The following is a 16,404-nucleotide window of genomic DNA, read 5'->3' on the forward strand; positions in this document are numbered from 1 at the left end:
TGACCCTGTTCTCATCCAGCATCTATATATACAAATCTACTAGTAGGGCGTCACTGAACGGTGATATTTACCCCTTTCCAGGCTGATTTTTCCCCTGCCTAACCCGAATGCCAAACATGACGATCCTACTGCCACTCGGCTGGGACCAGATAACAGCACCGGCCTGGGATTGAATTTGGGACTTGAGGTGTACATGTCTCGGTTACATGGTGCTTTAAAAAAAACAAAGCAATCGGGGAAGCAATCTCTCACTAAATTTATGCTGCTAGCCCACTTTCAAGCTTCACTTTCATGGTATGCAGTATCTGAACACTCCAGAGACTGAATTAGTACCTCAGATTTCACTTAAGAGCAATCCCGTTACATAATATCCTTCTATGAATAAGTGACTAATAGTTTGCACTTATTTATGTCACAAAGGCATTGTACAATCAAACAAGTAAATGGATAATTGAATACTTGACTGATGTCTTTAACAAAAAAAAATCTAATTAGGGTATAATTAGAAACAAATAGGTGGAAAGGACTGAGTTACAGACCAGTTGCTCAATCCTAAAGATCAGGTGGCAAGTTATAAATGGCCAAGAATGAAGTTGATCGTAGATATAAAAACAAACTTTCAACAATCAAATTTGACAATGGGTCCATACCCAAAGCATTAACTAGTTTTTTCTCTCCACGGATGCTGCCTGGCTTGCTGAGTGCTTCCAGCATTTTCTGCTTTTGTTTTAAATATAAGTTATCAGTTCAGTCTGAGTTAAGTGGTACATGCGAATATGTTTAATTCAAGTGAAATCAGAACTTCAGGAACCTATTGCTCCCTTTCGTTATTTCTGAACATCTTCAGTAGGCAGTTCCTTGAAATTTAAAAGTTATAAAAAAACAAATAAAGTTATTCAAATAACTTTTTGGTAAATGCCCCGGCCTGTGTGGTACTGAACCAGTTAACCAGAAGGCCGCAGGTTTGATTCCTAGTCTGTGCTAAATTAGCTGACCTCAACCAGGGCAGCAGAAGAGGTGCTACAATTGGCATCAGTGTCTTTGGGCTAGAAAGGGGAAATCATCCAGGGTTTCCCACTTCTGATCACTATCTGAATAGGTGGACATTGTGTGAGGAAGGATACGGTGCTTCTATGGTGGCCTACCAACACTCACTGTCTGTACTCAAGCATTTATGTGCGATACTAAAGAACGACTGTTGTCTGTGGTACTGTACCCCTGTATCCCAGACTGTTTCAGTGCTTTCAGGAAAAGAGGAAGGGAGAAAATTAACTCCACAAAAATAATGTGGGCTGCTGGCCCATCAGGTTAAATCCCCATCCACAAGCCTACCTTGAGGCCGGCCGGGTCAGCTTCTGGGCTGCCCGATATTGCGCCTACCTGTATCTGCTATTTTACCTGTTGATTTTAAGTGGGTTAACTTTTTGGTTAAACTAGCAGTCAAAGGAAATTGTTATGAACACTTTATGCCTGCATACCATAATGTTGCACAGTGTAATTTCCAAACTCGTAGCTCTCATTCCCTTCATTCTCCAAAAACACATTCTCTAGTTGCCTCCTGAACCCATTTTTACTGTCTGCCTCAATGGCCTTCCCTAGTATGTTATTCCATAACTCTTACTCTTTGCACGAAAAGGATCTTCCTGACTTCCTTTCTTACTCTTCTGAATTTTTAACTTAACTTCCTTGGTGTTTGAACAAATTGCCTGCATCAATTTTGTCAATCCCCATCATAATCTTGAATGGACCAAAGGTTCATTTTCAAGGTATAAATTCCAATAATTTCAAGGGATATGGAGATCGGGCAGGAAAGTGGAGTTGAGGTCGAAGATCAGCCATGATCTGATTGAATGGCGGAGCAGGCTTGAGGGGCCGTATGGCCTACTCCTGCTCCTATTTCTTATGTAATATGTTTCAGACTATTACTTATGTGAATAACATGAGAAAAATGTCAAGTGCAGAATTTGTCAATTACCTGAACAAATTCAGAAGAACATCGATACATCCAGTTGTTCTCACCAATGCTTGTCCAATCTCTGTGAAAATGCCCAAAAAGCATTACTTGTGTTTGGTTTTCATTTTAATTGAGTCTCGTCAGTGCTGGAGAGATGAACATTTCTGTACTTTGTTTAGCCCGTGTCAGCATCAAATGCTTCTGGCATGGCCAAACAGAGTAAAAGCTCCTTCTACTCTGCTCCTGTCAGGTTCCTTAACTTCAATGTCAGAAAAGCAGCCACCAGTGTGCTCATATGGCTTCTCCACAGCAGAAATCTTTATGGCCTCTGTATTAAGAACGACAATCTGTGGACAGTTAGTGTTGTTGAACTGCACTAGGCAAAAGGTTCTGACTCTCCAAAAACATTCAATGGGCCGAATGGCCTTCAATAAATTTCTATGAATGTAAGACCCTTTCAGCCAGCAAAGGGGGAAAACTTTATACAAACCCAGCTCCCAGATGTAAAAGGACTTGGGCTAACCCCATGCACTAGCCAGTTCCATGGAGGATTTTGAATTCAATGTGTTCGGGACAGAAGCCAATTAATTTTAGCAGAGACAGGAGTGATTGGGGAGTGGGAACTCTGGGGCAGGATTGAATGTCAATGGACGAGTTGGAGTTTATTGAGGATAGAACTCTGGTGGCCAGAGGGAGTCAAGCCTGGAGATGACGAAGGCATGGTTGAGCGTTTTAGTGGCAGTGCGGGTGAGGTAAGAGTGGAGGTGGGCAGTTACAGAGGTGGAAATAGATGGTACTGGTGATGGGTAGGTTAATGTGTTTGAAGCTCAGTTCAGGGTTAAAGAGGAGTCTGTGGTCATACACACAGCCAGAGTGAGCAGTTACGGAGATGGATAGAATTGGAACCTAGAATGTGGAGTTGTTGGTAGGAGTCGAACAGGATGGCTTCAATTGTGCTGATGTTGAGCTGGAGGAAATTCTTGCTCATCTACAACTTGATGTCAGACAAGCATTTGGACAGAATAGTGGTGGTGGCGAACTAGAATTGGATGTTGTTACCATACATATGGAAGTGGATCTCCTCCCTATGGATGGTGTTCCAGAGGGCAGGTGAGCAGAAAGAGGGGGATAAGAATGGAACCGTAGGTATGCCTGAGGTGACAGTGCAAGGCACGGGACAAGAAGCCTTTGCATTTAATGTGTTGGCTATGTTAGGACAGGTAGGAGTGAAATTAAGCAAGGGCAGTAACAGAGGAGAGGTGGTGCAGGAAGACAGTGACTGATTGTGTCTGCAGACAGGTCGAGTATAACCATAGTGATCTCAGTGCTGGAGGCAGGGCAGAAACGTTTTAAAGGCTTTAATAGGGAGCATGGAAGAGGTAGCATGGATCTGGGGTACGACAACATGTTCAACAACCCTGGAGAGGCAAGGGAGGTTAGAGGTGGGAAGCCATGATTGGAGAGGACTGAGAAGCTCAGTGGTGGGCTTTTTGAGGAAGGGTGATTGTGGTGGTTTTGAAGGGCACAATGATGATGCCCGAGGAAAGGAAGCCATTGATGATGTCAATAATGGAGAGCACTGGGCCAAGTTGTGTGTTGAGAAAGCTGATCGGGAGAGGGTCAAGGGTGCTGGAGCTGGCTCTCGAAGAGCAGATGAGCCTGAGAAGCTAGGCGGCTAGGCTGCGGTACGGCGATGGCAGGGGTTGGGGGCAGAGGAGGAGATAAAGGAGAAGGCTAAGACAGCAAAAATGAATAGTCTCAATCTTCAAGATAAAAAAATCCATGAACTCCTCACATTTGACTAGTTTGGGATTGATGCATGGTGCAGGATGCCTAAAAGATGAAGAGTAAAATATAATTTTTAATAAAAATGGTTTGGACTCAGGATGCAGCTGACCAATCCCCATGACTACCTGGATTAATCCCACTAAATAGTTAGATTAATCACACAAACTTCCATGAGATAAGGCCAAAATATCTTCTGCCTGAAGATGCAGTCATGTTAGTTGCTACTTATTAAACAGTTTGACAGAAACTGGATACAGTTGCCATTTTGACTACTTTCAACTATTCTTTTGGTAGCCAGTTACCACACTGAAATACATGGTAACAGTTTCAGGCAGAACATCGTTGGTTCATCTAACCTGCATATTCACAGTATTCCCATGGTCCATTTCAAATAACCTGAATTGACAACAACCTGTCTGGAGCCTTCCTGAAACCCATTCAGGTTTCTTGTTTCACTATTGCCAAATTCTTTTTCTTTTTAGGTTGTGATACTAAACACTGAGATACTAAAGGCAGAAACTGCTGCAAATGTTCAGCAAGTCTGTCAGTGTTGATGAAGAGTCTCCACCCAAAATGTTAACTGATCTTTTCTCTTTTCAGACGATGATGGGCCAGGTGTGTGTTTTCCAGCACTTTGTTTTTAATTTCAGATTTTCAACACTCACAGGTTTTCTTTTGACTTTTACTGAGCTACTAAAGAATTACTCTTGATTGTTAAAATGCTGGTTTCATAGCATTTCTGGTGGAACTGTATGCAGTTTATTCAATAGGGCAACTTTCACTCAGCATAATTGTGTAGAGCTCCTGTTTGTTCAGTAAGGTAAGGGTTACTCACTGTGTTAACATAGAGCATATAACTAAATTTTAAAAACTAAACTCAATTTAATTAATCTAATAAATTAAACAAGGTAAATTAATTTGATTAACACTAAATTAATTAAATAAATAAAATAATGGGAGAACAGGAGATGTGTTGCTGCTGCAATATGTGGGAGCATGTGGACATTTTTGTCCAGGGGACTACATCTGCGGTAAGTGTCTTTGGCTCGAGGAACTTCGGCTCCGAGTTGGGGAGCTGGAGTCCAAGCTGCGGACATTGCGAGGGAGAAAGCTACCCGGACCTTTTGCTCCAGGAATCAGCCACACCCCTTAGATTAAATACTTTAGAATTGACACGTGGTCAGGGACAGGAGGGTGTGACTGCGAGTGAGGCAGGTATGGGGATCCAGGAGGTAGTACTGCAGGAGCCTCAGTCCCTGCCCTTGTCCAATAGATTCGAGGTTCTTGCAACCCTTGTGGACAAGCGCGGGGACTGCGGGGAGGACAAGTAAACTGACCATGGCACCGCGGTACAGGAAGCCGTTCAAGTGGGGGGAGTAAAAAGGAAGGTGGTTGTAGTAGGCAACAGTATAGTTAGGGGGATAGACACTGTTCTCTGCAGCCAGGAGCATGAGTCCCGAAGGCTCTGTTGCCTACCCGGTGCCAGGGTTAAGGATATCTCCTCCGGGCTGGAGAAGAACCTGGGAAGGGGAGGATCCAGTTGTCGTTGTCGTGGTACCAACGACAAAGGTAAGACCAAGAAAAAGGTTCTGCTGAGAGAGTTTGAGCAGCTGGGGACTAAATTAAAAAGCAGAGCCACAAAGGTAATAATCTCTGGATTATTACCTAAGCCACAAGCAAATTGGCATAGGGTCAACAGGATCAGGGAGATGAATGCGTGGTTCAGATTGATGTGGGAGAAGTGGGTTTTGATTCGTGGGGCACTGGCACCAGTACTGGGGAAAGAGAGCTGTTCCGTTGGGATGGACTACACCTGAACCATGCTGGGACCAGAGTTCTAGTGAATCAAATAACTAGGGAGTTGGATACGGCTTTAAACTAAATAAGGGGGGAGGGTCCTGGTGGAGAGAAATCTAGAATGCTAAGGAAGCAGTGCAGGAAAGTGATTGGGGTAAGGATAACCAGGTTGTGTCAGGAAGGGACAGAGCATATACAAAAGAGTGCACTAACAAATAGGGTCCGGGTAGGAAAAAATGGTAATAAGACAAATAGGGCCATAGTACAAAAAAATGTTAAGATGTCTAAAAATGTTAAAAAGACAAATCTAAAGGCACTGTATCTGAATGCACAAAGCATTCGTAATAGGGTAGACGAATTAACAGCGCAAATAGATGTAAACAGGTAAGATATGATTGCAATTATGGAGACATGGCTGCAGGGTGACCAAGGCTAGGTGCTGAATATCCAAGGGTATTCGATATTTAGGAAGGACAGGCAAAAAGAAAAAGGAGGTGGGGTGGCATTGATAATAAAGGATGAAATCAGGGCAATAGTGAGAAAGGATATTGGCTCAGAAAATCAAGATGTAGAATCAGTCTGGGTGGAGTTAAGAAGCACCAAGGGGCAGAGAACAATGGAGAGAGTTGTCTATAGGCCTCCAAACAGTAGTGGATATGTAGGGGATGGGATCAAACAGGAAATTAGAGATGCATGCATCAAGGGTACTACAGTAATCATGGGTGACTTTAATCTACATATAGACTGGCCAAACCAAATTAGCAATAATACTGAGGAGGAAGAATTCCTGGAGTGTGTATGAGATGTTTTTTAAAACCAGTACATTGAGGAGCCAACCAGGGAACAGGCTATCCTAGATTGGGTATTGTGCAATGAGAAGGTGTTAATTAATAATCTTGTTGTGCGGGGACCTTTAGGGAACAGTGACCATAACATGATAGAATTCTTTATTAAGATGGAAAATAGTCCAATCCGAAACTAGGGTCCTAAATCTAAACAAAGGAAACAATGAAGGTATGAGGAGTGAGTTGGCTATGATAGATTGAGGAGCTTCATTAAAAGGCATGACGGTGGATAGGCAATGGTTAACATTTAAGGAACGAATGCATGAATTGCAACAGTTATACATTCCTTTCTGGCACAAAAACATAAAAGGAAAAACTGCCCAACCATGGCTAACAAAAGAAATTAAGGATAGTATTAGATCCAAAGAGGAGTCATACAAAGTTGCTAAAAAAAGCAGCAAACCTAAGGATTGGGAGCAGTTTAGAATTCAGCAAAAAAGGACCAAGAGGTTGATTAAGAGGGGAAAAATAGAGTATGAGAGTAAACTTGCAAGGAATATAAAAGCGGACTGTAAAAGCTTCTACAAGTATGTAAAAAGAAAAAGATTAGTGAAGACAAATGCAGGTCCCTTACAGTCAGAAACGAGAGAATTTATAATGGGGAACAAGGAAATGGCAGAGCAATGAAACAAATACTTTGGTTCTGTCTTCACGGAAGAGGACGCAAATAACTTCCCAGAAATGCTAGGGAGCCAAGGGTCTAGTGAGAAGGAGGAACTGAAGGAAATTAGTATTAGTAAAAAAATAGTGCTGGAGAAATTAATGGGACTGAAAGCCGATAAATCCCCAGGGCCTGATGATCTCCATTCCGGAGTACTAAAAGAGGTAGCCATGGAAATAGTGGATGTATTGGCTGTCATCTTCCAAAATTCTATAGATTATGGAACAGTTCCTGCAGATTGGAGGGTGGCAAATATAACCCCGCTATTCAAAAAGGGAGGGAGAGAGAAAACAGGGAACTACAGACTGGTTAGCCTAACATCAATAGTAGGGAAAATGTTAGAGTCTATTATAAAAGATGTGATAACAGGGCACTTAGAAAATATCAACGGGATTAGACAAAGTCAACATGGATATGAAAGGGAAATTGTGTTTGACAAACCTACTGGAGTTTTTTGAGGATGTAACAGAAGGCCTTTGATAAAGTCCCACATAAAGAGATTAGTGTGCAAAATTAAAGTACATGAGATTGGGGGTAAAATACCGGCGTGGATTGAAAATTGGTTAACTGACAAGAAACAGAGAGCAGGAATAAATGGGTCTTTTTCGGGGTGGCAGGCGGTGACTAGTGGGGTACCATGGGGATCAGTGCTTGGGCCCCAGCTATTCACAATATATATATCAATGATTTGGATGAGGAAACCAAATGTAATATTTCCAAGTTTGTTGATGACACAAAAGTAGGTGAGATCGTGAGTTGTGAGGAGGATGCAAAGAGGCTTCAAGGTGATTTAGACAAGTTGAGTGAATGGGCAAATACATGGCTGATGCAGTATAACATGGATAAATGTGATGTTATCCACTTTGGAAGGGAAAACAGAAAGGCAGAGTATCATTTAAATGGTGACCTGGATGTCCTTGTACACCAGTCATTGAAAGCAAAGATGCAGGTGCAGCAAGCACTTAGGAAGGCAAATGGTACATTGGCCTTCATTGCAAGAAGATTTGAGTACAAGAGCAAGGATGGCTTACTGCAGTTAAACAGGGCCTTGGCGAGACCACACCTGGAGTATTGTATGCGGTTTTGGTCTCCTTAGCTAAGAAAGGATATACTTGCCACAGAGGGAGTGCAGCAAAGGTTCTCCAGACTGATTCTTGGGATGGCAGGACTGTCGTATGAGGAGAGATTGGGTCGACTAGGCCTGTATTCACTAGAGTTTAGAAGAATGAGAGGGGATCTCATTGAGAAGTATAAAATTCTGACAGGGCTAGACAGACTGGATGCAGGGAGGATGTTTCCCCTGGCTGGGGGGGTCCAGAACGAGGGGTCACAGTCTCAGGATACATTGAGGACTGAGATGAGGAGAAATTTCTTCACTCAGAGGGTGGTGAACCTGTGGATTTCTCTACCACAGAAGGCTGTGGAGGCCAATCACTGAATACATTTGAGGAGATAGATTGATTTCTAGACACAGAAGGCATCAAGGGGTATGGGGAGAGAGCGGGAATATGGTATTGAGATAGAGGATCAGCCATGATCATATTGAATGGCGGAACAGGCTCAAAGGGCCAAATAGCCTATTCCTGCTTCTATTTTCTCTGTTGTGTGGAGTTGTTATTTATTCAGCACAGTAGGATTACTTGTATTGAGTTGCTGTTTATTCAGTAGTGCAATGGTTACTCAGTATATAAATGTACTCTGCTCCTGTTTAGTTGTAGGGTGAGTTTTATTAACTGTACTGCAAGGAATTGCTTATTGTTCAGCAGGGTATGGGCTAGGTAATTATATGATGTTTTTGTTTATTTGATGCATAAGGATTATTTTTACACACTTGTGTAATAGTATGGTGTTCCTGTTTATCCCTCAGGGAGAGGAGAAGGTTAACACGGTTTCAATACATAAACATGACTCCCATACTGTTGTGTGACACCAACACCAGGATCACATAGACATGCATCCTCTTCAGAATCAATGAAGTATCCTTCTGAGCAAGTGATGAGGCGACATCAGAAAGCAGCTCTGCAGTGCACAAACTCTCCTGGCAGTACACTGGAAACACACAAAAGGAGAAGTGCCATGATTTATACTTTGCCACATCAAAGGAAAATGAACAATAATTCACTTCAGCAGCATGCACAGCAAGCTGATTTCAAAGGGCTTGATGGGAGCAGCTCGAACGGTTTATAAGCATCAACTGAATGAGTTGAGAGTTCTGCTGAAACCAATCCCATATACCCACTCTCAATTTTCTCCTCGCTTCTACTGGTCACCTTCCAGAACCTCAGCCAAATGAGCATTCTTTACATGGGAGCTGAGGCAGGAAGTGCAGATGGTTATTTAGTTGTGCAGGGTATCACAGGCAAGCCTGATCCAGTCCTCACCTAATATCCATATGTGTACACCTTCCAGCAGGAGTCACTGGATACTGATCAGGAGTGGGAAGCTTGGCTGCTTTTTTTACCACATTCCTCAACCGCCCAGAGGTGCCGAGACTAATTGTATCACACCAACTATCACCTTTCCTGGGACTAGCCAACTCAGCACAGATGAGAAATCAAGCCTCAGACTTTTTGGTCTGTATGGTGTGGTACTGCATCAGGTAATGCTTTTACTCAATAGGCCATCGGGGGCAATCTAAAGGGGATGAGGAAATAAAAGGTTACAAAAATGGAAATTGGGGAATTTATAAAAAGATAAGTAGAGTTGCACAAAAGTTTTTCCTACCACTGCTTTCAGCTAAAGCTCCTAAAGTGAACAGGGCAGCCTCCCGAAGGATAGAAGCATCACTCAGTTTTACAAGTCCATTAACAAACTGCAAACCTCCAATCTCACGAAAGTAATCACTTGCTTCACCTAATGATAAAAAACAATTAAAAGCTCACTTTGAGTAAGACTTACATAGAGTTTAGGGTTTAAATTTGAGACTTAAATTCTATTTATCTGCTATTTTACATATATTTATTAAAACCCTAAATATTATTATCTATCCTTTCCATATTATAACCAACAAAAATCTTATGCCAATTTGCTTTGACTGTTTGTCAGTTTGTTTAATACTGCAATGATCCTGTAATATTTAGTTCAGTCTAACCATGTGACTCTATAGACCAATCAGATCCCAAGATTGGTCATGTTACCCACATGACACTCTAGACCAATCAGGGTCCCATAAAAATACACAAGGCAGCCATTTTTTTATTTTCTGGTTTTCTATTTTTAAATTATTTTTATGATTCTTCACCATCTTTTTTCCCCTTGCATGACCAGATCTCATCTCTCCTCCCCTCTGACAGCTTCTCTTCCCAGCCTAAAACCAACCCTTTCTGACATCTCCGAACCCCTGACCCAAAAGGTATCTGCTGCAGCTGTCACTTTCCCCATTATCACTTCCCAGCTGACAGACCTTGGTTCAAAAAGTTCCTTCCTGCACCCTGCTCTTGATATCGGGACCACGAGCACCACCGTGGGTGAATCCCCCTAAATATTTATTAAAATCCTAGCCTTAATTCAAGGCAAAGGGGAGAACTGAATCCAGATGAGAGGAAAATTCCAGGTTAAGGCTTTATAATGGCCTCACACTTGCCTTAAAAGATAAGTAATAAATTATTTTACTTAGAATAATAAAATGATTTCAAACTTTAAAAAAAATATACTCAACTTACCAGTAGGAGGTTAGCCTCCCAACCAGAGCAGCCATGTTTGCTGGGATCCAAGACTAGATGAAAACCCATCATGTTATCATGTATCATTGGAAATGCAGTGTGGATGATACCCCTATTCGGGAGACCAGTAACCTTTTATTTAATGATAATCTAACTCCAAGATAAATGGATGTATATATGTATCACAAACCTTGTACTGCTATGTATTCTTTCAGACTATTGTGTCGACGATTACCTTTATGTAAGCAATAAGACTCTGGTAGACTGGCCAGGATGTTGGTGCACTATATGTATTTTTCCTATAAATGAAAAATTATTGAGCATCTGTATGAGTGTTATGAAATGTAACTGCCGGACTCATTAAACCGCAATGTCTGGACGTGTATCAGATAATAATCTCATGTTAGTGCTCATGTCTGTAGCAACTGTGTAGAAAACAAGGAAATGGTATGTCGGTGTGATAACCAGATGGCCTTACGGTTGTAGATAGAGCAAGGTTAGGTCACAGATGTACAAACATTCTCCTGAATAAGCAGCAGTTCAGAAAGAGGTCTATAGACAGGGCAAGACAACTACATTTCCTGAGATGTAAACAAACTTGGGTATAAATATGGATAGCATAACCATAGCTTGTTAGAATAGACTTGAGAAGATAGCACACTGAATCCACTGTACTTCTGTTCTCCAGAATGAGGTAAATGTACCCTTTCTGTATTTTGCAGTGCTGTTAATGAAATCTTAAAAGACAATCTGTTGTTGTGAGCTTGATTCTCTGGTGTCCAAAACCATAAGACTACAATAATTAGAGTCAACAGTGGGTTATATTTTATAACATACAGCTGATTTGATGGGATGACTTCATTCAATTGTGGGTGTTTTCTTGTGTTGATTGGGGCTGCCAGTGTAGACACAGATGTGTTGGTTACAGCACGTTGCATGTCACCAGCACGTAGTTATATTTGCACTGAAGGATCAACGATTTTAACATCACTACTGTAGATTCAGCGAGAAATAATTTCCAGATAATAAACGGGAAATTACTGTGAAATACGACATTTTCATGGCTGATTTAATTCACCATATCCAGGCAGTACTGAGTCCTTGCACAAAGTAACCTCTTTTCAGCAGTGATTACAAATGTTTTATAATTAACTGTTCTCGAGAAAGACCCGTTTTCAACAGAACTGTTCGCACAGCATCCCAAAAGTGAGCGGTCACTTCTCTGCAAGTCTACTTATTCCAATCCCACACGGAATGGGTCTCCCTGCTTCAAGCCAGATAACAGCCTCTCTGATCCTAATCCCTTCAGCTCTAGTTTGGTGCCCTGCACTCTGTGATTGAGGGGGATGGTCTGAAGGAGTGTATTCCACTGATTCTAGCCTGGTCCTGCTCTTCTGTCTGTCTGGACTCAACAGCACTGGTCTCTCCAGCTCCTAGTCTTACATCACTGAGTGTCTTTGTGCACGTTGGTAGCAGTGTGCAAACACTCAATGTGAGACTGATAATGTGAGCCAGTGATAGGAAATGGGAGATCACTGCTGAGGAGCCCAGACCAGAAGAGTATGTTCTCCCAGTGAGTTACAATATATATACCATACTCACAAAGCAATGACACTGAGCTAGAGCTGAGGGGTTTGGGATCAGAGAGGCTGGAGATCCAATTTTAGAGGCGTCGATATTGAGAGAGTGACAAGCATTTCTTTAATTTCTTTACTCAGAACCTAAAAACAAACCTTAACAGCCAATGCCTGCTAGATGTCTGACTGTGGAAGCCATCACAGCTAACCCTATTCTGTCCTCACCCGATCTAGTCCCTACGTGATGTTTACACACGTTTACTTTCAGCAGGAGTCACTGGACAGCAATAAGGGACGAATATCCAGTCTGATTGCCTCTGCTCTAACCCGGGGCCTCGGCCGAAATCAGGTAACTCAGCAGAGACTAGGGATCGGATTTGAGACATACCTGGCCTGTTCAGTTTGCAGATAGAGATCCTACCTCTGAGACATCTGGGGAGCCTAGCTAATGTTTTTTTTTAATCCAGTGAATCCTAGCTAGCCACTGACATCAACATATTGACTTCTTCAACACAGAGGGTGAACAACCAATTGACAATCCCAGCACTCTCAGGGCAATTTCTATTTGGAGTAAAAATGCTCAATACTGAGCACTGCAGCTGTTTTTGTGTGCAGTTTTAATCAGTTCAATGGTATATGGAAAGTATATTGTAATATAATAAATCTATACATTAATTCCTAAAAATATAAATTGAATGAAATGTTAACATATACATAATCCATCTTACTGTTCTGTTGACATATTGAATAAATAGTGATCAAGGCTTGTTTCTGAGTCACAGGGCTGTCCATCTGATACTTCAGACATTCGAGCAGTAAATTCAGGTCCGTTTTTAACCCTGTAAATTAAAATGAAATATAACAACATAGTATCTGCACACAAGGTGATAAGTTTACTCAAACGCAAAAAGGAAAATCCAGTAAAACCTCAAAGAGCTGATGAACTACAACAGGCAGCAAAATCAGGTCACATCTCCCATTTTATAGTTCTGCATTTCAGGAAAAACATGTTTTCATCAGTGTAAAAGTAGCTCTGGATCTTTGTGTAGTAATAATAATAACAACAACAACCTGCATTTATATAGCGCCTTTAACGTAGTAAAATGTCCCAAGGCACTTCACTGGAGCAATTTTGACACCGAGCCACATAAGGAGATATTAGGACAGGTGAGAGGTAGGTTTTAAAGAGAATCTTAAAGGAGGAGAGGTAGAGAGGCGGAGAGGTTTAGGGAGGGAATTCCAGAGCTTAGGGCCTAGGCAGCTGAAGGCACGGCCGCCAATGGTGGAGCAATTAAAATTGGGGATGCTCAAGAAGCAAGAACTGGAGGAGCACAGAGATCTCGGAGGGTTATAGGATTGGAGGAGGTTACAGAGATACAAAATATTCTGTATTTATTATCATGCCTGCAGCACTGAATCAGGGAAGGAAATGTTTAAGCTGGTACTACAATGCCTATTTGTTGCACTGGGTGTTTGTGTTTCTCAGTACTGAAGGAGTGATGAATTGTTGGAGGTGCTGCCTTTCAGATGAGATGTTAAATCAAGGCACTGTCGGCCTGTTCAGGTGACCATAAAAGATCCCATGACACTCTTGGAGAAGTGCTAGGAAGTGTTCAGTCCAACATTCATCCCTCAACTAACTACCAAAAAGCAGATTAACTTATCGTTCATCTCACCGATATTTGTGGAACTTTGCTGTATACAAACTGACTGCCGTATTTGCCTACAAATCAGCACCACCAAATTAATTAATTTACAATGAAGTGCTTTGGGACATCTTGAGATCCTGAGGTGTTTTATACACGGAAGTTCCTTCTTTCATTTCTTTTTTAAAGTTAAAGTTTTGCTTTGACAGAGTTTCTGAAACCTAATTAGATCCAAGGACCCAGGACTCTTGGTTTTAACCTCAAATCCCTGACATTTTAACAAGGGGAAAGCAGACACCTAAGAATTGAGTCTTTTACATGTAGAGCTGCATATATTTACTTTAGAAAGCAAAACCAACACAACTTTACCAAAACATTATCCAGCACCATATATCTTAGGTAAGAGAAATCATCAGTACTAAACAACATATACACAAAACACTCGCTGACACTAAATTCACTCAGTGCAGAAACTTCTTACCGCAAAGTATGTTGCCATCTGTTCTTTCTGGGTTCTCCATCTTTACCACATAATCCTTGTATAAAGATTTCCAGGGTTTTTACTGAACACAAGAAACTGTGGATCCTGTAATTTAAAATGTAACACTGATTTCCTCTAAGTAATTTGCAAAAATACACAGCTTGATGAGTAGAAATTTGGTGTATTTTCTGGCAAGGGACTCACACCTACCTACCATAAAATCTGTCCAGTATGACTTACTCCATTTTAGAATTTACCACTAGATTTTGATCATTGCTAACTTAATTTATCCACAAAATAATTCCTTTGGCAAGGATTTGGCTTCCTAGAAAGTGCAACGTCAGCAAATTGATGCAAAATTGCCAAGTTACAAAACAAAAATATATGATGTTCTTGTCAGCTAGTTGTAATGGTTCCATTGGTACTAGCAGCCTTCCAGTATCTCACTGAAGTAGCCATTCACATGAGATTAGATATTGTCAGCAAGCTATTCCATCACTGGAGGCAACACAGCAGCGTTCAATCCTGTTATCACTTGACATCTAAACGTGCACTCTCCAGCAGAGGTCATAGCAGTCAGGAGAGGAGAACCCTAGCTGATTTCTCCTCTCTCTAGCACAGGGATGCTGAGGCCAATTTCACAGGGGTCTCCCCTCCAGTTGAGATCTACTAAATCAGGAAGGGCCAGGGATCAAACCTTGGACTTTCCTGCTCAGTACCCTCCTGAACAGCACCTCATCACACTTTCCCCGATGACTCAGTGGGTTATGAGCGAAATATTTGGAAGCAGGTGGGTTTAGTTAGTGATAAGTTGTCAATGAAGTTGTTTCAGGAAATATATTTCTGCAACTTTCATGTGACATTCCTGTTTTAAAACTTAATTAAATTTGTCTATATAAAGCTCAATTTCTGTACCATTAAGGGCATTTGCTTTGCAGCGTATAATGATTTGATAAGTACACATCTGTATGTTGCCTTTAATATTTTAATAGATTTAGCAAGTAAAATCCTGTAGTTGTGGCTTTGCAATAAGGATACAAGAATTTGAATTTATTGATTTATTGTGCTATATAATCAAGCTGAATAGCAAATCATTCTAAGCCACATTTCTTCCATTAAACAGTTTGATTCAGTGGAAGGACAAGGTATAACAAGATTTCAGTGAACACTCGGGGGGGTAATTTCCATCAGACTTCAGTTGTAACTCTGGTGGAACCACTTGGAAAAGGTCGGAGCTTGGATACGCTGGGTCCCAACTATAGCTGGGAAATCGTCCTTGGCCTGGTAAGGGATGGAGTTTCTGCCCAATCCTTACAAGGCCAGCCATGTCAGAGGGGGTTGAGCTAGGACTCAGTTCCCTCCCCAATGGTGGCCAGGCACTAAAGTTTCCAGCAGCATAGGGCAGGTGAACGTCTGAGATGCAGAGCCAGCACTGGAGGGCATGATCCTAGTTTATGTACCAGGAATGCAGCCTGCAGATTTTCAGGTCCATGAATTTTGACAATGAATCCGTTAGGAGCGCTACCAGGAAAGGTGGTATTAAAGAATCCATTTTATGTTAAAGATTTCATTTTGTAACAAGCAGATAGCTTTTCCAGAATTTGCTGGCAACAGCATTCTGGAAAATGTCCAAAAAATATCAGCTCAGACATTCATGGCCTTCATGGTGATACAAGTTGTAATTATAAAGATAGTTGTTTTGTTTTTTGTGTAGTTTTGATCTTCAGGTAGAAAAATCTATCTGTTTGACAACTATATGTTTACCCTGTCAGTACATGTAAGGAGACAAGACAGCTTATGTTATGCCGAGACTAAGGAAATTTCATCCACTCTTTGGAATGTTGAGCTGATGGAGATTGATGTAAACCAAGGGTAACGGTCAAGCAAAAGGCTAACGTCCTTTTAGCTGAGGGATCAAATGAGGTTACTGTAACTCAACTTTAGGAAGACCCAGGAACTGAGTACTGAGGGCTGGTACTGAGCTCAGCAACTG

General features: G+C 41.6%; 1 protein-coding gene across 1 annotated transcript in view; it reads right to left on the reverse strand.

Moving 5' to 3' along the window:
- Positions 1-14,476, reverse strand: part of terb1 (telomere repeat binding bouquet formation protein 1) — a 99,929-nt gene extending 85,453 nt beyond the window's left edge. The window contains exons 1-4 of the mRNA XM_067997589.1: positions 14,412-14,476; positions 13,013-13,123; positions 9,770-9,898; positions 8,963-9,094 (exon numbers count right to left, since the gene is read on the reverse strand). Coding sequence (XP_067853690.1) covers positions 8,963-9,094; positions 9,770-9,898; positions 13,013-13,123; positions 14,412-14,451 — 412 coding nt within the window. The 5' untranslated portion in view covers positions 14,452-14,476. The remainder of the gene's footprint in view (positions 1-8,962; positions 9,095-9,769; positions 9,899-13,012; positions 13,124-14,411) is intronic.
- Positions 14,477-16,404: the final 1,928 nt, after the last annotated feature.

Source organism: Heptranchias perlo, chromosome 16 (assembly GCF_035084215.1).
Source record: "Heptranchias perlo isolate sHepPer1 chromosome 16, sHepPer1.hap1, whole genome shotgun sequence".
Classification (NCBI taxonomy): Eukaryota; Metazoa; Chordata; class Chondrichthyes; order Hexanchiformes; family Hexanchidae; genus Heptranchias; species Heptranchias perlo.